This window comes from Lagenorhynchus albirostris, chromosome 6 (genome assembly GCF_949774975.1).
Source record: "Lagenorhynchus albirostris chromosome 6, mLagAlb1.1, whole genome shotgun sequence".
Classification (NCBI taxonomy): domain Eukaryota; kingdom Metazoa; phylum Chordata; class Mammalia; order Artiodactyla; family Delphinidae; genus Lagenorhynchus; species Lagenorhynchus albirostris.
In genome coordinates this window covers 121,199,306-121,221,948 of record NC_083100.1, presented here as the reverse complement: position 1 = coordinate 121,221,948, position 22,643 = coordinate 121,199,306, and the positions used below count along the sequence as shown (strand labels likewise).

Below are 22,643 nucleotides of genomic sequence, written 5' to 3'. Positions count from 1 at the left end.
AATTGCAGTCTCACCCGTGGTCCTCCAGGAAAGGGAGAAGGCCTGGGGATTCAGTTAATCATCCCTGGTCAATGACTTAACCAATCATACCTATATAACGAAACCGTCATAAAAACCCCTAAACCGGGCTTCCCTGGCGGCGCAGTGGTTAAGAATCCGCTTGCCAATGCAGGGGACACGGGTTCGAGCCCTGGTCCGGGAAGATCCCACAAGCCACGGAGCAACTAAGCCTGTGTGCTGCAACTACTGAGCCTGCGCTCTAGAGCCTGCGAGCCACAACTACTGAGCCTATGTGCCACAACTACTGAAGCCCGCGCACTGCAACGAAGAGTAGCCCCCACTTGCTGCAAATAGAGAAAGCCCGCGCAGCAACAAAGACCCAATGCAGCCAAAAATAAATAAAGAAATTGATTTAAAAAAAGAAAACCCTAAACCACAAGGTTCAGAGAACTTCCAGGTTGGTGACCACAGTAGGGTGCTGGGAGGGTGGCGTGTCCGGAGAGGGCATGGAAGCCCCATGCCCCACCCCAGACCTTATCCTATGCACCTCTTCCATTTGGCTGTTCCTGAGCTGTAACCTTTATACTAAACTGGTAATAGTAAGCAAACTGTTTTCCTGAGTTCTGTGAGCCATTCTAGCAAACTATCAAGCCCAAGGATGGAGTCATGGGACCCCCTCTTTATGGCTAGTTGATCATAAGTACAGGAGGCTGGTGACCTGGAATTGGCAGCTGAAGTTGGGACAGTCTTGTGTGACTGAGCCCTTAGCCTGTGCGGTCTGACACTCACTCTACGTAGTTAGTGTCAGAATTGATTTAAAAGGTAGGACACCAAGTTGGTGTCCACAGTGGTGTAGAACAGGGTGTTGTTGCTGTCTGAGAGCTGGAATGTGAAAACCACCTTCAGTGCTTCCACGTGTCCAAGGTACTGATTGAAAAGGACTGACAGCGGCAAAAACTCTTTCCAAAGGGACAGTGAAGGACCCCCAAGGCCATAATAGTGATTCCTCATTGCTAATCGGTCCATCGGGGAATGACCTTGGGGACAAACCTTTCCCGAGAGCCTACTGCCCTGAAAGTCTGTGTTGACTACTTTAGAAGGGAAGACAGCGGGAAGGGAGCCTCATTGTCGGGCATCTGTTAGGGGCCTCATAGAAATTATGTCTCATTCTTGATCAGTTCCACAAGGTTGTTATCACTGTGCACATTTCACAGATAACAAAGTTGAGTCCCGGAGAGTCTGGGCTCCAGAATCAAGCCCTTCCAGCCCCTCCACCCACTGGCTGTGACTTTGAGCAAGTTACTAAACAATCTATGTCTTGGGCTCTTCATCTGTAAAATGGGGAGAACGATACATCCTCTCCTATAGGGTGCCTGAGGGGACAGAGCTAATACATTGTGTTTAGCAGACTAATAAGCGATCAATAAATATTAGGTACCATTATTGTCATTGTTATGACTAAAAAGGTGACACAGCTTGCTCAAATTCAAATTGCCATTAAGAGCTGAAGCCGGGGGACTTCCCTGGTGGCTCAGTGGTTAAGAATCCGCCTGCCAATGCAGGGGACATGGATTCGAGCCCTGGTCCGGGAAGATCCCACGTGCCACGGAGCAACTAAGCCACAGTTGTGCGCCACAACTACTGAGCCTGAATTCTAGAGCCCTTGAGCCACAACTACTGAGCCCGCGTGCCACAACTACTGAGCCCGCATGCCACAACTACTGAAGCCCGCGCGCCTAGAGCCCGTGCTCCACAACAAGAGAAGCCACCACAATGAGAAGCCTGCGCACCTCAACGAAGACCCAACGCAGCCAAAAGAAAAACAACTGAGGCTGGGATTTGCATCACTGCCTCAGTCCAAAGCATGCATTCTCCTCATGATTCAGCACTGTCTTTCTAAGCTGAGGATGAAAGACAGACAGGCAGAGACACCCCATCCTCTTCCCCTAAGGAGAGTTACAGTAGCTAAGGGTATGGATTTGGTTGATGTTACCTTCTGGCCACAGGGTTTATTTTGTGGCTCTGGGTGGGAAAGGGAGGCTGGTTCCCTGGCACCTGCTGTAACACAGGCCCAGGGTGAGGCCTGGGAAAACCGGGCTCAATGGGCAGGGCTGGAAGCTGGGCGGTGCAGGCCCGGTGCCAGAGGGGGTACAAGGCCCAAGCACTGTGTCTGTGGGCCCCATGGGCCAGCAGCCCAGGACCGTCGGGGGACGTAGTCGGAAAGGCAGGCCGAGGGGGGACTTGCCGGAGTCGGCGTTTATGGTTGAGCTGGAGGATCTCGCCTGTGGCGCTGAAAGCCGGTGGGTGACCTGGAGCAGTGAGGGGTGGGGTCCGTGTCTCCTGGGCACCCTGGGGGAGGGCGGCGCCGGCTCCCATGTCCCTGGCCACTCCTAGCTCTCCCAGTGAGGGCGTAGGGGCAGTGGGGGCGGGACGGGGGTGATGACGTGGGTAAACACCCCGTGGGAAGAGAGAAGCCAGGCACCGTCCCTTACACGCCAGGGAATCCACTCGCGCCGTCTCAGCCCTCACCACGGGCTCATTTAGCAGCTGGTCTAACCCCAGGGCACCAGCACGGACACCAAGGCTCATACAAGTCAGGTAATAATGCTCAAGGTCAGTGTCAGTCTAACAAGCTATTAAAAGTCTGCTTAGGATACTGCAAAGTAGGAACATGTAAAAACAGAATGTCATTCTTTTTTATGGCTGAGTAGTATTCCATTGTGTGTGTGTGTGTATTATATATAAAAAATATATATATATATATATATATACACACACACCATGTCTTCATTTTTGCTGTTGTTGGTTAAATTAATTTCAGTTTATTTCTTGTACATCTCAGTCAAATAATTACCCTCACTTAAATAGTAAGATGCCACTTTTGTTAAGAACAAATTTTTTAAATTTATGTTTTTAATTGAAGTATGGTTGATTTACAATGTTATCTTAGTTTCAGGTGTACAGCAAAGTGGTTCAGTTATACATATATATGTATTCTTTTTCAGATTCTTTTCCCTTATACGTTATTACAAAATATTGAGTATATTCCCCTGTACTGTACAGTAGGTCCTTGTTGGTTATCCATTTTATGTATAGTAGTGTGTTTATATTAATCCCAAACTCCTAATTTATTCCTCCCAACCCCTCTCCCTTTTGGTAACCATAAGTTTGTTATGTCTGTGGGTCTATTTCTGTTTTGTTTTTATATAAGTCCATTTGTATCATTTTTTAAAATTCCACATATAAGTGACATCATACGGTATTTGTCTTTCTCTTCCTGACTTACTTCACTTAGTATGATAAACTCTAGGTCCATCCATGTTGCTGCAAATGGCATTATTTCATTCTTTCTTATGGCTGAGTAATACTCCATCGTGTATATATACCACATCTTTTTTATCCATTCATCTGTCACTTAGGTTGCTTCCATGTCTTGGTTATTGTAAATAGTGCTGCTATGAACATAGGGTTGCATGTGTCTTTTAGAATTAGTGTTTTCATTTTCTTCAGATAAATACACAGCAGTGGAATTTCTGGATCACATGGTAGTTCTATTTTTAGTTGTTTGAGGAACCTCCATACTGTTAAAAACTTGCTTTTTGAAATAATTTTCAATTTGAATTCTCTAAACATGCATCAAAGGAATCATTGTTGGAAAAAAATCACAACCTTGTTGGACTTCCTTACAATTATTTTTAAGTCCTAAACAGAATGGAAGGAGAAGGATGGAAAAATGGCTTTCTCCTCATTTTCCTCTCTTTTCAGGGGGTGAGGGAAGAGGAGGAAACCTTTTCCAGATGCCCTCAGCAAATTTCCCCCAGCATCTCACAGGTAGAACTGGGTCTCTCACACACACACACACACACACACACACACACACACACACACACACACACAGCAGACCAGTTACTGGAGAAGGGAAACAGCATAACATTAAATGTCTTAGAACAATCACAACTTATACTATGGGGCTGGGCAAACTGTCACACCATAAAATTGGGTTCCGTTAGCAAGAAGGAGGGGACAAAAGTTGTTGAGAGGCAGGCGATGGAGCCCTCACAACCCTCCAGGCTGCTCCAGAGTCACTGGGGAGCTGGTGAAGCGCGACTATTCGTTTACCAAAAGGTTACCTTGGGTTAACGTTTATTAACTGTGATTTTTTAAAAGAGACTATTCACTGACTCTCATGGAAACTCGAACCCCATGACACAGCAGTGTTGGCACAATGTTCTAAGCAAAGTTTCCCCTCAGTCCTGTCCCCTCCCTTTATTCCTCTCACTTCCCTTAATCAACGCAGCTGCCTGTAAGCTGTCTTCACTCTGTCTCTGCTTCCCACTCCCTATTCAACTCAGTGTCGTCTGCCTTGCACTCCCACCTCTTCCCTGAAGCTGTCTAGCAAAGGTCATGAATGAATATTAGACTCCCAGTCTCGGGCATCCTTTTCCACCCACAGCTTCCTCGGCTCCGGAGCACATTGTGCTGTCAACCTCTGTGGTGGTCTGGACAGGCTCTCCTCCCTTGAAGCCTGTGACCCTCCTCTCTCCCCACCCCGACTGGTCCAGCACAGGGGCCTATTCCCAAACGCTGGAGTTCACTCCGCAGGATTCTCTCCCTTCCTTCTTCTCGTCCCCCTCCAGACACTGTCCTTATGACCTACCAGCTCAAACCTCTAACTCCGGTGCAGGCTGGAGACGGGGGCTGGGACTCTGTATATTTCATTGACTTCTGGATGGTTCTACCTAGAATCTCGCAGGTATCTCCAGTTCAGCTTCTTCTAAATTGGATTCACCGTAATCACTTTCAAATCCGCCCCCCTTGATCTTGTGCTCCTGACCCTGGGGACTGACACTGTTCCCATCCAGCCCCCGGGCAAGCCAGAAACCTGGGTCTCGCCTGGGTCATGTAATAAATGATTGAGTCGTCCACTTCATATCTCAAGGACCTCTGTTCTCTTTTATATCCACAATTTCCACCCTGGCTCAAGCACTTATCGTAAACCTCTGGGACGTTACAAGGGTCTGACCCTCCTCACCCCCCAGTCTGTATTCCCCTATCATCACAGTGGCCTGTATAGAACATCCAGGTGGTCACACCTCCTTCTATGGCTCTTCTCTGCTGTCGACACCAAGTTTATGACACACAGATGTGAAGGCGGTCCACCTCTCCATCCTAATTCCTGTTCTTTCCTCTTGGCTTAGGCTCTCTCCATGCTGGCTGCGGACAGCACACTGCTGTACATTTGACAATGTGAGTGGCTTACATTCATGTATAACACTTGTCAATTTTTATAGCTCCATGGTGGGAGGTCAGTATTAAATGGGATTGGGCTTGCTGAAACCTCCAACTTCGAATTTCCTTATCTGCAAAATGGGTATATATGTCTTGCTCAGAGGGGAGATGGGAGCCGTAATTTAATAGGCATGGCACATGGTAAGCGTCCAATCAGTGCTAACAGGGCTAGGTGCTTCGTGTTTGCTAGTTCCCTTCATCTTCATAACAATCCTCTGAGGTAAGTGCCTATATTATTATTCCCATTTTGCGGATGCAGAAGCAAGCACAGAGGGTTGGAGTAGTGTATTCGTTGTCTAGGGCTGCCATAACAAAGTACTGCAGACTCGGTGGCTTAATCAACAAAAATTGGTTTCCCCACATCTCTGGAGGCTGGAAGTGCAAGATCAAAGTGTGGGCAGTTTGTTTTCTTCTGAGGTCTCCCTCCTTGGGGTGCAGACGGCCACCTCCTGCAGCGTATTGACCTGGTCCTCTCTCTGTGCGTGTCTGTGTCTAAACTTCTTCTTTTTAAAAGAACAGCAGCCACACTGGATGAGGGGCCACCTTACGGACCTCATTTTAACTTACTTCTTTAAAGACCCCCATCTCCAAACACAGTCCCATTCTGAGGCATTGTGGATTAGGATTTCAACATACAAATTTTGGGGAGGACGTAATTCAGCCCAGAACAAGTACCTTACCTAATAGCACACAGATGATGTCGGGGAGGGGACACCAGACACCATACCCTACATAGTTAAAGCAAATGGATTAATTTGAATGGTCTCCAGTCATAAAGAGGTAGGGTTGCTTTAACTATATGCACCACTGGAGTTTCTAATAAACATGTTACAAATTATTTTGGGGGGACACAAAAATCTAAGAACTAATTTCTAGAATGTTAGTATAAAGTCAATAACATGTCCTCAACCATAACAAAAAAACCCCCACTTCTTAATCATTTAAAAGCTCTTTTCCTCCACTGAATTGATCCAGTAACTAATTGGTTTGATGTCATTGATATCAAAATAATTCAGACCAAAGTTAAATCTCTCATCCTGTGAATGGAGGATTTTGAAAACTGCCTCAAAGCGACTTTGACATTTTTTTGGTCTTTTCAAAACTGCCATTTTACATTGCCTTCATTTCGTAGGAGCTTTAAAACAGGGGGACCTGCGACTGCCCATTTGCATAAACTTGGATTTTATCTGGAGCAACATGCTCCACGCTCACGGTTGGATTTTAGCCAAACTTTCAACAATCCGAGGGTGACTTTAAAGGCATATCCCAGGAACTGGAGTCTGTGCCTTATGTCAACACACACAGATCTCCCATACTTGGTCTCAGCTCCATGAATACTTAGAGACTTTACCCCATGTAAAGAGAGGGAGAACGAATGTACAGGCTTTAGATCAACGCTTTCTCCACTGGTCGGCAAAGTCTTTGGGGGGCGGGTGCTGTGTTGTATTCATCTCTGCAAGCCCAGATCCTGGGGTGGCGCCCGGCACACAGAAGGCACTGAAGTAAGTCGAGTGTTCAGTCCCGCTGGTGGGGTTAGAGGTCCTAGGATCCCTCCTGCTTCAACCAGGATTGGTTCAGAATAGGGGTTGGGGTGGCAGAGTACCTTCAAGGGACAGATCACAGCATCCTCTCATAAAGGAACTTGGGTGGTAGAGATGAACTTAGAGGGAGGTTGACGGTATTTGAGAAACGGTCAAGTTGTTGGAAAAACATATAGTCTCCCCGAATGAGGAAGTTGGAGGACTGCACTAATTTAGATATGTAGATTCTGATAATATATGCTTGTAAAGAAAAGAGATACACCTTACAGTTATCACCCTTTATAATGACACCTGCTCCCTCTTCTCTACAAGCTAAATGAAGATACAATTGCAGATCTCTCCTGTTTGGATTATATTTCTCCTACTCTTTTTCCCATAATGACCATACCTGTGATCCTGAAAAAAAATCCTTCCTTCCCTTCCTCATCCCCTAGGCATATAAAACATCCATGGATGGAAAGATTCTGATACGTATGATCATTACAAGTGTTGTATGCCCAAAACAGAAACAAGGCACGGGGGACTTCTCTGGTGGTCCTGTGGTTAAGACTTTGCCTTCCAATGCAGGGGCTGGTCAGGCAGTTAAGATCCCACATGCTTTGTGGCCAAAAAACCAAAACACAAAACAAAACCAATATTGTAACAAATTCAATAAAGACTTTAAAAATTGTCCACTTCAAAAAAAAAAAGATAAAGCAAGAAACAAGGCACAGCCTTGGAAAAATTCTCAATTTACCACTGTGATTAAATCGGGGTATCTTAAAGCACTAAAAAAAAAAAAAAAGGCTTAGGACAAAGATCCAGTTGTAGAAGCAAGTGGTAACTTAATCTAGTGTATTGAGCCTGCCTGCTGGACAGAGGTACAGCTAGAAGTGACAGCTGTCAGTGACAGAAGTACAGCCGTCAGTCTGCCTGTGTTTATTTATTAACCACTGTTCAAGAGAGAGACACCTGCGGGGAGTGGGCGTGAGCATCGCATCGCTGGACGGAATGCGCCATCACGGGGCAGGGAGGGCATCACCCTCTGTTTCCTAAAGAATCATCTCATGCCTGAGGACCTTCATCCCGGAAGGAGGGTATCCTTACAGCAAACATCAGTGTCTGGTCCCTGGAAAGGAACATTTGCTTTAAAAAGAGAGTGGAGTGACCTTTGCTTTATAACCAGTTTCCAAAAAACTTCTGGCCCATGGACAGTGCCAAATGCCTGATCGTGTGGGTGCTCTGATCAGAGCAAAGTTTGGCTCCGGGGAGCTGAGGACTGGCCCTCGGCCCTGGTGGCCCCATGGGCTCTGCCGGTGGGTTTTGCATCCTGTCTTCCCCTCGCCCCCACCTCCGTCTAGGGCAGCGGTCCCCAGCCCTCCCGGCACCAGGGACCGGTTTCGTGGACGACAGTTTTTCCACGGTGAGGGGGGCACGGATGGTTCAGGCGGTGATGCGAGCCACGGGGAGGGGAGGAATGGGGAGCAGCAGGTGAAGGTTCGCTCGCCCGCCCGCCGCTCACCTCCTGCTGTGCCGCCCGGCTGCTAACAGGCTGCCCACCGGTACCAGCCCGAGGCCTGGGGGGTTGGGGACCCCTGATCTAGAGCATAACCAAGCGCCGTCCTGCAGGTGGTTTGTCACCAGCTCACAAGTACATACATTCAGATTAAGCTGTCAGAACCTTTTAGAGAAATTTAACCAAGAAATTAATTTCTGGTGAATCTAATGAACATTTGGGGCTTGGATTTTATTATATGTCTTTGCCTTCTCATATAATTTTCTAGGAATTTCCTTTTATTTGTATCTTACGGAAATGTGTGTCCACAAAGACTGGTCCTTCACCCCAGGCAGTTTGAGAAGCACGGATCTCGGAGGCAGACAGTCCCGTTTTACACTGATGCCCCATTACATCTGGTGCCTGTCCAAGTGGGAGCTGTGGGTCTCAGCCCTGCTGCCCGGTAGGATCCCCTTGGGAACTGAAAAAAATTATATACCCGTATCTATAAGAGAAGGCTGGGATCCACCCCGATCAACTAAGTAATCATGGAGGTAGGGTAAGGGGGGGCAAAGTCTTCTATATTTATTAAAAACGCCCTTGGTGTTTCTAATGTGTGGCCGGGGATGAGAATCCTGAACGTGGGTGAGAGCCAATCTACGAGCACAGGTTGAATGAATGATTAAACATGTCAGCCACACACCAGCAGGTGTTTATTACACACCTGAACCACACCTGAAAGTGCTGTCCCAGGTGCTGAGTAACAGGCTGCAAAGGCGTGAGGTTTAATCAAGATGTTCTAATGTGATGAGCAAGCCCCTTCGGACAAAGCCAACACATAAAAAAAGAGCACAGACCACTAAACCCACAGGATTCATCTACAAATAAAGGAACACTTATACACTGTGCAGGAATGGAGCCCTTTTTTTCTCTTCCCTTTAAAGCAAACAGCTTATCCCATATTACTCCACCTAATGGGGGATTCCTGAGGCTGGTGCCGCCCATTTGGTCCAAGAAGCCACTAGATGTCACTCAAGGTCCCCCAGGCTTCACTCTGCCCAGCCTTCAATTCTGCATCTGATCAAGTTCCTCTCCAGACCTGTCCCCACAGCCCTCAGCTCCCAGAGGAGTCCTGCAAAGGTAAGGACAAAACGTGCTCGTCTTCTGGCCTCCTACTGCTTTCCCTGGCACCCCAGGCCCACCTCATTCATCCATTTACTCGGGAAGAATAACCGAGGGCTGATTATATATCAGACATTAGGTCAGGCTGTGATGAGATAATGGTGAGTGACACAGCCATGGTGCCGCCCTCATGAGGATTAATCTATGAAAGCACTTCTCATACAGATTTGTATTGTTTGTGTGCTTATTCATTCTCCCTCAACTAGAGGCTCTCAAACTTTTTTGGCCACCACCTCCAAAGTAAGAAAGACATTTCACGTTTCATGTCGAAGTTCACATACATACAAGGGCACAAACACATACCTGAAGTTTCACAGTCCCATGTTTACTTTCGCTTTGTGCGGTGCATTCTGATGTTTTCTGGTCTGTACTAGTTCATTTCTCTTTTAAAATACTAGTTGTGATCCACCAAACTGATTTCACAGCCCTCTGATGAGTCACAACCTAAGAATGAAAAATTCTTGCCTTCAGGGCAAGGGCCACCTGTTACCTGCATTCCCAGTGCCTCGCAAATAGTATGTGAGCAATGCATGTGTTTTTAAATAAGTGAAAATTATGACAATTAAATTTGCATTACTATTTAAAATAAAAAGACTGAGATACAGGTTAACCAGCTTATAGTATGGATGACCAGTGTCCTATGAATGCACTTATATGGATTATATTCACCTACATTTACAAATAATTTTTTTCAGATAATATATAGATCCCACACTAGGCACACCATATGTGCCATTGATGTAATTTAATATTTTAGTCACATTCTGGGACTCATATATTTTATTATTTTTTTCTTTTTTAAAAATCGATTTTATTGAAGTAGAGTTGATTTACAATGTGTTAATTTCTGCTGTACAGCAAAGTGGTTCAGCTATATATATATATATATATATATATATATTCTTTTACATTTTCTTTTCCGTATGGTTTATTACAGGATATTGAGTATAGTTCCCTGTGCTCTACAGTAGGACCTTGTTGTTTATCCATCCTGTATATAATAGTTTGCATCTGCTAATCCCGAACTCCTAATCCATCCCTCCACCACACCCCCTCCCCCTTCCCAAGCACAAGTTTGTTCTCTACGTCTGTGAGTCTGTTTCTCTTTCATAGATAAGTTCATTTGTGTCATATTTTAGATTCCACATATAAGTGATATCATATGACATTTGTCTTTCTCTTTCTGACTTACTTCACTTAGCATGATCATCTCTAGGTCCATCCATGTTGCTGCAAATGGCATTATTTCATTCTTTTTTATGGCTGAGTAGTATTCCATTGTACATATATACCATATCTTCTTTGTCCATTCATCTGTCGATGGACACTTAGGTTGCTTCCACGTCTTGGGTATTATAAATAGTGCTGCTATGAACATAGGGGTGCATGTATATTTTTGAATTATAGTTTTGTCTGGATATATGCCCAGGAGTGGGATTGCTGGGTCATATGGTAGTTCTATTTTTAATTTTTTAAGGAACCTCCATACTGTTCTCCAGAGTGGCTGCACCAATTTACATTCCCACCAACAGCGTAGGAGGGTTCCCTTTTCTTCACACCCTCTCTAGCATATATTATTTGTAGACTTTTTCATGATGGCTGTTCTGACTGGTGTGAGGGGATACCTCATTATAGTTTTGACTTGCATTTCTCTAATAATTAACGACGTTGAGCATCTTTTCATGTGCCCCTTGGCCATCTCTATGTCTTCTTTGGAGACATATCTATTTAGGTCTTCTGTGGGGTTCATATATTTTAAATTCATATGACTAAAAATATGTTCATCTTGGAAAAAGAAGTCATGAGAAGAAATTCACTCTTTCAGATATTACAACTTATTTGAGACTCTAATAGCTAAAAAGTTTGGTGTTAGAGACTGTGACTCACCGAGTAATGGTTTCCAAAGATGCTCACACCCTCATGCACAGGGTGATTGTGTGAATACGTAGCTGACATGGCAAAAGAGACTTTGCTGATGTGATTGTAAATTAAGATTACAATCTCAAGATTGTAAATCTTGAGATGGAGAGATTGTCCTGTGTTATGTGAGTGGACCCAATGTAATCACAGGGCCCCTATAAGAGGGACGCAAGAGGGCTTTGGAAGACAGAGAAGGTAACAAGACAGAGGGACGTGAACCTGCTAGGCTGCTGTGTCTGAAGACAGAGGAAGGGGGCCTCTAGCAGCCGGAGAGACGAGGAAAGAGACTCTCCCTGGGCCCTGTGGAGGAGCACAGCCTGTCAACCCAGTTTGGATATTTCTTATGTCCAGAACCGTAATATAATACGTTTGTGTTGTTTTAAGCCACTAAAGTTGTGGTGATTTGTTACAGCAGCAAGAGGAAACTAATACAGACTAGATAGCTCTGTGAACTAAAAAATTTCCAATTCAAAATTTAGAATTTAGTATTTGAAGAAAAAAATTTACCAAACAGTTGTTTGTGTGTGTGTGTGTGTGTGTGTGTGTGTGTGTGTGTGTGTGTAATGGATTATTCAATAAGGTGATACTGAGACAACTGGAAAACCATTAAAAAGAATTACGCAGGATCCCTATTTCCTTACATCAGCATTATTTCCAGATGGGTCATAGATTTAAGTATTAAAAAAAAATACTAAAAGTACTAGAAGAAAATGTGGGTTTGCTTCTTTTGTCATTGTTGTTTATTTTGGTTTGAGGAAAATGCAAAACCTAGAAATGATACAGAAGAGATGAATAATAATAACTCACACATAGTTGGTGGGTGCAATTGGTAATGAAGTTGGCAACATTTATCAAAATTAAACATGCCCGTACACTTCAAGCCAGCGACTGTATTTCAAGAAATTTGTCTTAAAGAAATGCAAAAGCTTTGTCGTGAAAATGTTCTTTACAGAGTTGTATATCATAGCAAAGAACCAGAAATGGCCTAAATACCCATTTATTAGAGAAGATTAAATACAGTGTGATACAGCCCTTAGAGAGAATGACATATATCCGTATATGTCATTAATGACATTTGTAAGTAAAATATAGTATGTATGGGAAAAAGACGTTGTAGTTGGGGAAAAAAGATACTAAGCTTACAGATGCAGAGAAGATTCTGGAAGTATACATAAGAAGCTGTTAATAGTGCTTACCTTTGGAGAGTGGGACTGGGAGTAGGAGGAAGCCTTTGCTTTTAAAAATTTACATTTTAATGCATAGTGCTTGATACCAGGGATTGCTAATTGGGGTCTTCTCCTGCTATAGACAGGAAGGAAGGGAGGAAAGAAGAAAGAAAGAGAGAGGGAGGGAGGGAGTGGGGGGAGGAAGGAAGGAAGGAAAAGGGAAAGACTGAGAAAGAAAGAAAGCAGGAAAGAAAAGAAAGAAAGAAAGAAAAGAAGAAAGGAAGAAAGAAAAAAAATTGCTGGCAAGAGAAGAGGGAGAGGGTCATATCGACAGAGTGACTAATCTGGGCCACCTTTCTCAGAGATACATGTAATTTTTAAAAATAAATACCTATTTTCAAAAGTACATTTAAGGGAGCCCTGTGATTAAAGGAAGCCCAAGCCATAGGATTCTGAACTTCTTGGGAAAATGCATGACACTTCTTCAAAGGTTTAAGTCTAAATTTGTTTGTCTTGTTTTGCTTTGCTTCAAGTTATGCCTGAAGACCCCAGACAGGAGAAAAGATGAAATTCCCCTTCATTGTCCAGCTAAGGCAGACAGATATCCAGTTAAGGCCACATGTCAGAAAGCAGGTGTCTGAAAGCCAGTGTACCTTGTATGTCCCACCTCACCTCACCAGCTTAGGCAACAAAGTTGAGTCACTTTAAGTCTTTCTTCCTTTTTTTTTTTTTATTTGGTTGCACCGGGTCTTAGTTGCAGCAGGCAGGCTCCTTAGTTGTGGCATGCAAACTCTTAGTTGCGGCATGCATATGGGATCTAGTTCCCTGACCCGGGATTGAACCCGGGCCCCCTGCGGTGGGAGCGTTGGAGTCCCAACCACTGCACCACCAGGAAAGTCCCTTAAGTCGTGTGTTTTTAATGTTAAATTCATATCACTCTTGAGTTCTACCCAGCAAGCTGAGTCCAGCTTTCCTGTGGGGTTCTCTTCCTTGCAGATCCCCAGTGACCCAAGGGCTTATCATTCTTCCAAAGGGGTCCTCCCAAGTTGCTGATGTGGAGGCGGGGGTGGGGGGAGCACAGTGGCTGGTCAGTTGGCCACAAGACCTGGTTGAAGCTCCCTCCCTGCTGCCTTGTGGCTGCCAGAGGTCACCGCCACAGCCCAGACAGCCTGGCTTGGCTGCACAAGCTAGAACGAACGCCTTTTCCCTTCTGGCTATAGCTACCCGGGGTTGGGCGTCAATCACACAGTGCAAGGCCAGTCCTCTCTGCCAACACCCTCCAAGTGTGGACACAACCCTTGCTCTTAACTCTCCCAAAGCACAGCCAAGGGCAGGCACAGACAAAGGGAAAAAAATCAGGGCTTCCCTGGTGGCGCAGTGGTTGAGAGTCCGCCTGCCCATGCAGGGGAAAGGGGTTCGTGCCCTGGTCCGGGAAGATCCCACATGCCGCAGAGCGGCTGGGCCCGTGAGCCATGGCCGCTGAGCCTGCGCGTCCGGAGCCTGTGCTCCGCAACGGGAGAGGCCACAGCAGTGAGAGGCCCGCGTACCGCAAAAAAAAAAAAAAATCAGTTAAGAGCAGTGTCTGTCAATATCTAGTGATGTTTGAGGCCACTCTGAGCTGAAAAAAAAAATCTTGCCAACTCTCAATTTAAATTCTTTAGATTATGTTTCTTCATTTTGTGTAAATACAAGATTAGGTATAAAGTCCTTATTCTCATAGCCTTTCTACACCTATAAAACGACAACAACTTTGCACATTAACAAAATTAAAATTTCAATTAATGTTAGGTATGTAATGTAGATGAAATTTTGCTGAAATTAAATTGTTCTTTGTGATGAGACTATGAAACTCACTGCTATGGTATGGTGTTTTTTAAAATTTTTATTTTTATATTGAAGTATAGTTGATTTACACTGTTGTGTTAGTTTCAGGCATACAGCAAAATGATTTAGTTATACATATTCATATATCTATTCTTTTTCAGATTCTTTTCCCGTAGAGGTTATTACAGAGGATTGAATATAGTGCCTTACGCTATAGTGCCTACTTGGGCCTTACAGTAGGTCCTTGTTGTTTATCTATTTTATATATGGTAGTGTGTATATGTTAATCCCACCTCCTAATTTATCCCTCCACCCCACTGGTACGGGATTTTTTAGGCGAGCTTATAATTGACTTAATTACCCCAATATTCTGTATTTGAATTTCTGTGAAACTTTTGCACAGTGTGCCATGAGGACGCTTGACCTTCGTCTAGCTGGAAGGCTATCTCTACAAGGAGTATTCTATTTTTTTTCTCATTAGCCCAAGAAGGTTAAAATTATAGTTCTTGGTGCCAAGTACTAAATCAAGTGGCAGTGTTTGGTGACAAGGTGGTCATCAAAATGATCCAGAATAGGCATCTATTAATTTTTTAAAGGTTATAATTTAAATAAAAGCAAAAATGTACGCATTTTCAGAGAGAATTTGCAGAACGTACGATTCCATTTATACGAAATGTCTGAAGCAGGCAAATGCCTAGAGACAGAAAGTAGATTAGTGGTTATCAGTGGCTGGGGGAGGAGGGACTGGGGAGTGACTGCTAACGCGTATGGGGTTTCATTTTGGGGTGATGAAAGTGTTCTGCAATTAGGTAGTAGTGATGGCTGCACAACTTTGCAAATATACTAAAAAGCACTATAGTATGTCAGTTATATCTCACTTTTTGAAAAGTGACTTCACAGTTTTCCTAAAGAATAGTAGACAGATAGGAGGCTTCCATCCATTTACCTTAAATGATTCATCCTGTGCCGTTTCCCAAAGCAAAGGGTATCCCCCTCCTGTCCCTCCAAGGTTGAGACTCCAGCTATATTTATATTATAAGTGAGATTTCTATTTGTATGAAAGGTCACTGTGGTTTACGGATGAGGGTAGGAAGAAGGGGCTGAGGGAGAAGGTCTGGAGGTAGGCAGGTTAGTTGGGGGACTAGTTACAAGGCTCTACAGGGCATCAACAAAGACAGATTCAGACCAGATGTGAATCGCTCAGAGACACAGCAGTTTACCAGGTTTGAAGCTGAGTAAGAGCCTGCTCTGTCTCAAGTACCTTCTCGAAATCCCACCAATTAAAGTTTTAAGCATTTCATTCTTTCAACAAACTTTTTGGACACCAGGCAATGTCACTGTCATCAGGCATAAGAGGGACACAAAGACGGCCAAGACAGGGTCCTCACCTCCAGCAGCTCCCCATGGATAGCGGCAATAAGACCCACACGGGGATGAGGATCCTATATTCATTTTATTTTATTCATTGTTTCTGGCTGTGTTGGGTCTTCGTTGCCGCACGTGGGCTTTCTCTAGTTGCGGCGAGCGGGGACTACTATTCTTTGTGGTGTGCGGGCTTCTCATTGCGGTGGCTTCTCTTGTTGCGGAGCTCGGGCTCTAGGCTCACAGGCTTCAGTAGTTGTGGCTCGCAGGCTCTAGAGCGCAGGCTCAGTAGTTGAGGCACACGGGCTTCGTTGCTCCGCGGCATGTGGGATCTTCCCGGACTAGGGCTCGAACCCGTGTCCCCTGCATTGACAGGCGGATTCTTAACTACTGCGCCACCAGGGAAGCCCGGGATCCTATAATAAAATGTAATAAAATGTGATAAGAAAAAGGGAGGTATAAACCTAGAAGTATCATGTCAGAGGAGGAAGAAATTCTTACTTCCGGTGGCAGTCCTCTGTGATCTGCGGTTGGCGGATGACTTGACTGTTGACAGGTGGAGATGAAGGGAAGAGCATTTCGGTAGAGGGAATAGCATGAACAAAGGCACAGAAAACGGAGAAGTAGAGGCAGGAAAGCCTGTCTGGGAAGGACGGATGAGCACGGGCTGGAACTAAGCTCTGGGAAGGAAAGTCATTCGAAGAGGTAAAGCAGAGCAATACGGACTGACAGGCTGTCTTCTTAAAATGGAAAAACTGAGCCGGGGTGCGAGGGAGAAGAGGCTCAATGGAAAATGCCGTCTTTCACACATTTGTACAAATTTGCAAGGTTTCATCTTGCAAAAACCACCCCTGATTAGCGGACAGGCCTTTTGTCGGCTTGGAGGGAAAGTGATTTTTGAAAGGACGTTTTAAGAAGGCCGGCCCTGGTGGGGTGCTGAAGCTAAGGGCGAGGAAGAGCACGAAGGTGGCATACGACAGGAAAGGGCTCTGACAAGAATGAATTTGGAAAGGAAATGTGACCGCCCCCAAATTCCCCCTGGCATCATTTCAGCTACCACCCAGCCCGCAGGCATCTGTCTCACCGCCAATACATTCGTACCATCAGTAAGATTTTAGAATGCACCTGGCTAAAAACCCCGGCTGGTAACACCCAGTTCATACGCGTGTTTAGAATGAAAGAATTCCACCTTTAAAAGCACACCGGTTCCTGGCACACAGAGGCAACCAAACGTTTGTTTTAGAGATGAACGCTGTTTGTTCTTTGTTTCAGGGTCTATATTTAGGAGAGGAAATGATTCAAAACTGCATCCTAAACCTGTATCCTCTTTCAGCATTGAAGTGCGGACCACCTGGGGCCAAGAGGTCTGGTTTTCCTCTTCAAACTTGGGTTTTTGCCCCTCAGGTCAGTCGGTCCTGCGTGGGGGGGGCGGCGGAGGGGTTTCGCAGTTTCAGTGACCAACAGCCGCGGGGCCAAGGGGTGGAGCCACGGCACTCCACCCCCTCCTCCAGCCCCTCCCACCTACCCAGGTCCCGCCTCCCTCGCACCTGCGCGTCCCCCGCGCTCCGGCTTGTGCAGCCGCTTCCAGCCCGCGCCGGCGGGAGGGGGCTTGGCCTCGCCTCTCGCGAGATCGCCTCCCGTGGCCGCCGCCGCTGCTCCCGGCCGCTGACTGGCGGCGTCTGCGCAGCCGCCATGTTCGGTTGCTATGCTGTGGCCTGGGAGACGGGGTGTGCTTGAGGGAGGAGGAGACGGCGGGGGGGGGGGGGCAGGGGGAGGAGGAGGAGGGAGGGGCCGAGCGCCCGTTGCACGCTCGCACACAAACGCTGCCCGGGATTGCTGTCCGCCCGCTCGCGCCGCGGTGTTCCGCTCCTCCTCCTCGCGGCCCCACATTGTTCTCTCAGGACGCCGGGGTCCCCGGGCCGCCTTCTCCGCGGCCCCACTGCGGGACTGGATTAGCTCGTCCCCGCAGGGAGGTGCGGGAGCGCGCGGCAGCCCCGCAGTATGAGGTGGTGCCGGCGGCTCGGGGCCGTGGCGCGGCCGCTGCGGCGCCGGCTGCTGGGCGGGCGCTGAGGGAGCCCCGGGGGCGGCGCGGCCGGGCCTCCAGGCTTTTCTTCTGCAGCCGGGAGGACGCGGCTGGGGCACGAAGGTAAGAGGCTCTGGGTCCCCGCCGGCGGCCGGCCCTGCGTGGCGCGCGAGGCTGGTACCTGCGGCCGGATCTCAGGGGAAGATGATGCTTTTGGCCCCCTCCCTTTCTTCGAGGGGCCTCTGCTCTCCGACCTCCTGCGGGTTTTGGTTGCAGTCTCTGTTGTGGGGCAGCCGGGGGGAGAGGGGATGGAATGTTCCAGGGCCCCTAAACTCGAGGTGAGGTTTTAGAGTCTTCTGAGTTTTCCATTGCTGGTAGGATTCTTTTTTTTTTTTTTTTAATTGGCTCGTTTGAGCGCTTCCTGCACGGACATACCGTCCCTACCCTTGAAGTTTTAAAAAACCTTTTATGATTCTGCCGGTGCATACTTGTATTTAGGCATCTGCAGTTGAGCCAGAAGGAAAAGTTGAGGACGTGCGGATGCGTGTCTCATGGTTGCCTTAAGATGAAGCGGTTTACAGTGGCACGCGTGCGTGTACGACGGTTCTGGGGAACTTAGAAAAGGAGACTTTATGCCTGCGAGGCGTTAGACAGCGAACCACGGTGGACCAGTGCGATGTGTAGGATTTTCAAGCGCCTTTTCTAGGACAACCGGTACGTCTGCAGTATACCAACTGCTTTTAGAGTCAGAGGTTGGAGTAATATTGGGTTGATGTGACCGGATCTCGGGCCCAGTTGAAACAGGACAGTTTAAGCCGTGTTTATGGAGAAGAAAAAAACCAAAAAGCCAAAGTATCCGACTTGTATAGGATGGTTTGCGTAAAAAGAAGACTGGAACAGGAAAGCCAGGGCATTTTTTATCCGGATTTATATACTTCTCATTTTTTTAAGGGGGGGGAGGAGATGACCTTAAAATAAATGATTACTCAAATCCCAAAAGGTGCTTAATGGAATAGAGCTAAATATTCGAGTTAAATCTTGAATTTGAGAAATTCAATCTACGGATTTTTTTTAAAAGGCTTTTTGTAAGCAAAAGTTTGTTTTCTGTACAGAGCTTTATTACTAACTCATAACGAAAGAGTGCAATCATTTTGTGGATCCCACCATTTTTTGTCAGAATAAATTTATGCTCCAGTTACCACAAAAGCCATTTTTATGTCTCTCTTTTTTTATGGCACACATATCTCTGTCACCGTTTTTCACTGAAACATGCGCATGGTCCCACAATATCATGATCTTGAGTGGTTTATAAGAAGAGAAACATGGTCTTTTTTTTGTATACGGGAATATTTGTAATTTAGCTAATCTGTTTCGGACATTTGGCAAGAGATTTGAAAACACAAGGAGCCATCACTCTTTTGTAGTTTTATTAATATTAATTGAGTAGGTTAAAGTTTAAGTTAGAAAAATCACAGGTTCCTCCAAAGTAGCAATGGATGAGGTTGTGGCTTTCTTATTGCCTCTAACCTGCTTAGATTCTAGGCTGTGGGTATTGAATTGTTTAAACCTTGTGGGTTTTTTTCTTATCTTCTAATTGAATATCTTTAAAAATGTCCCTAATAACTTTGTTACTTTAAATTTGTGACACCCAATTTCTAATTTAGGCTAGTCATAAAACCAGCATTGATTGAACACACTTGCTAAAAATACTTTCTGGGTCAGATGTACTTAGGATGCAGCATCAGGAAAATTCAGTTGAACTGTTCTACTGTGACCAATGTACATTTCATTATTATAGAAGTACTTTAAAAAAATTATAGACTCTCACAATTAGATTTCATCAGTTCAGGCATAGAAGCCTAACTTTAATGTATAAAGTACTTCATGTGGGATAGTAATAAAAACTTTTTAAATGCTTTTTTTTTTTAACTTATGTGACCCTCGTAGACTTCTTAAGCTCTGATTTGTATACTTGAAATATTTTAGTTTTGTCTGCTAAACATAATCAATTTGTATTTTAGTGTGACAATACAGTGTGCAGTGTTATCTATTTAGTATTTGTTTATGACTTATTCTGAGCTCTTTAAGGGGGGCCGTCTGTGGTCATGTTTTTGAGCAAATTATCTTTAAGGAACAAAGTAAGAATGCCAGATAATTTCAAGGAGACGCTTTTATTAATTGTTATTGAGAGGACTCCCTCCTACCCGCCCCCCTTCCCCACCCCCCAAATTTATATGGTCAGTTTTAAACAACAAGGAAGCTTTAAGAATATGGAGAAATCTTGTTTGGTGGATGTTTAAAGACAAATGTTTTAAAGCTGTCCTTTAATTGTTAGTTATTAGGAATGTAAAATTAGTGACCTCACTACAAATGGCAAGTCTGTGTGACTTAATGTGGCTAAGCATGAATTGTTGCTCCTAAATAAAATTTACTATTGGCAGAAAGTCACTGGTTCCAAACTGAGTTGAATTTTGTTGTTTTTCTGGGTAATAACATGCATGTTATGAAGTAGTTTATGCTGTAGTCTAGATTTGTCAAATTAGTTTACTGCGTTAAGCTGTGAAGCCTTGAAGATTGGTTTAGCATTCTGGAAATCCTTTTTATTGTTTGCCAGAAAAATACTGTAGGAGGAAGGTGTTATTTCTTCATTTAATATTCAGTTCGTAGCCCAGATGGTGAGAAGGAATATAGTGAAGTATTGTAGGATCTTCTCTAGTGGTGTGGAAGTATGGTACCTAGGAGCAGTGCAATTTATTTCTTTAACTTTGTATGATCGGTCAGTACAATCATATTTAAAATAGGATGGGAAACGAGAGGGGAAAATTATTACATTCTCCTCCATTTCATTAGAGGCAGTTTCCCCCCCACCCCGTTCATTCTTCATTTCATTATTCCTGAGCAGAAACGCTGGAAGAGAGGTGCAAGTATTTGGTGGGAACAGAATGAAAATTAGGTACTGTGGATTACCTTGCCGGGAAGATATTAATTTGGGTGAGTTATTGTGCTTGTATGTTTTAACAAGGAGGTTTTATAGAGGAGTAGGAAGAGAAAAGGATCCAGAGGGATGTGTTTATTGTCTGTTACGTGCCAGACAGTGTAAAGGGGCTTTTCATGTTATCCCACATAATCATCAAGTACACTATGTGAGGTAAGTATTATTAATCCCCTACTCCCCCTCCCCTCCCCCAAATGGGGGCCAAGGGAAATTAAATAACTTGTCTAGGATCCCCCTGCTAGTAAGTAGAATTCAAGCTAGGTCTGTCTGACTCTGAAGCTTATTCATTAGATCATGCTGTCCAGTTAAACTTTCTGCAGTGGTGGCAGTACTCTTATTTGGCATCGTCAGATGTGGTGGCCATTAACCACGTGTGGCATGGAGCACTGGAAATGTGACTGTCGTGCCTGACGACCTGAATTTTACTTTATTTTATTTTTTAAAATTTTATTTTAGTTTATTTTTTTAGGCTGCATTGGGTCTTCATTGCTGCACGTGGGCTTTCTCTAGTTGCATCGAGCGGGGGCTACTCTTCGTTGCGGTGCTCGGGCTTCTCATTGCGGTGGCTTCTCTTGTTGCAGAGCACGGACTCTAGGCGTGCGGGCTTCAGTTGTTGCAGCACACGGGTTCAGTAGTTGCGGCACATGGGCCCTAGAGCGCGTGGGCTCAGTAGTTGCAGCGCGTGGGCTCTAGGGCGCATGGGCTTCAGTAGCTGTGGCGTGCGGGCTCAGGAGTGTGGCTTGCGGGCTCTAGAGCGCAGGCTCAGTAGTTGGGGCTTGCAGGCTCTAGAGCTCAGGCTCAGTAGTTGTGGCGCACGGCTTAGTTGCTCTGCGGTATGTGGGATCTTCCCGGACCAGGGCTCGAACCCATGTTCCCTGCATTGGCAGGCAGATTCTTAACCACTGCGCCACCAAGGAAGTCCCCGGACTTGAATTTTAAATTGTATTTAATTTTAATCAGTTTAAATTGAAATAACCAGATGTTACTAGTAGCTATAATATTGGACAGCACAACTTTAGATCTTTAGATCTTGCTGCCTAGAAAATCTTAAGTTTTTTTTTTTTTCTTTCTTTCCAAGCTGCACCGTGCAGCTTGTGAGATATCAGTTCCCCTGCCAGGGATTGAACCCATGCCCCCTGCAGTGGAAGGGCAGAGTCCTAACCACTGGACCACCAGGGAATTCCCGATAATCTGAGTTTTGATATTGAATCTGCCGCTGGCTCGTATATGACATTAGGCAAGTTACTTAGTTCATGAGCCTCAACTTGATCCCTTGTGAAAATGAAGAAGAGGTTATCACTAAAAGATTATCTCCAGCATCCCTTCTTACTCTAAAGTTCTATGATTCTTATTAAAATGTACAGTAGCGTTTAATATTTGCAAGCATTATATCTGAAGGTCCCCTTCTCCTTACACTCCTTATATAAAGACTTTTGTTTGTTTAGTCAGTTTCTCTTTTTGAAAAGTGTATGTATTGATATAAAGCACACATAAAGGATAATGGATTATTTTCCCCCCAGTTGTTTGGCGAAAACATTGTGTAACCAAAGGCAGTACTTTACCTTGGAACAAAGTTTGAATCTTTAAAGATCTTATTTTCAGCATGCCACTTACCATTTGAGAATATATTACAGTTCCCTGTTGCTTATCAATTGATTCCAAACTTGTTTGCTTGTCCTTAAAAGTTTTTTACCAACTTCATCTCAACTAACCCTGCTTCTCATTTTTACTTAAGAAGAAAGCATTCTTTTTCTTCCCCTTCTGCCCTTGTTTCTTCAGTTTAAACATTCCTGTCTCCAATCCATATGCCTCTTCTTTAAGTCTTCCAGAGAATTCACCTTTTTTCTGGAAGAATGCTGCTTAATCC

At 45.0% G+C, this 22,643-nt stretch overlaps 2 protein-coding genes across 2 annotated transcripts in view; one reads left to right on the top strand and one right to left on the bottom strand.

Annotated features, from left to right (window-relative positions):
* Positions 1 to 17,279: 17,279 nt before the first annotated feature.
* Positions 17,280 to 21,121, bottom strand: LOC132521567 (proline-rich protein 2-like). The gene is made up of 2 exons (XM_060151195.1): positions 21,049 to 21,121; positions 17,280 to 17,962 (listed from the first exon to the last, which is right to left on the bottom strand). Exons 1-2 carry the CDS (start codon positions 21,119 to 21,121, stop codon positions 17,280 to 17,282), a joined length of 756 nt encoding a protein of 251 aa, XP_060007178.1.
* The window catches only part of PTPN4 (protein tyrosine phosphatase non-receptor type 4), a 170,757-nt gene continuing 165,721 nt past the window's right edge, over positions 17,608 to 22,643 (top strand). The window contains exon 1 of the mRNA XM_060153152.1: positions 17,608 to 17,904. The gene's annotated coding sequence lies outside the window, so the exon portion shown is untranslated. The remainder of the gene's footprint in view (positions 17,905 to 22,643) is intronic.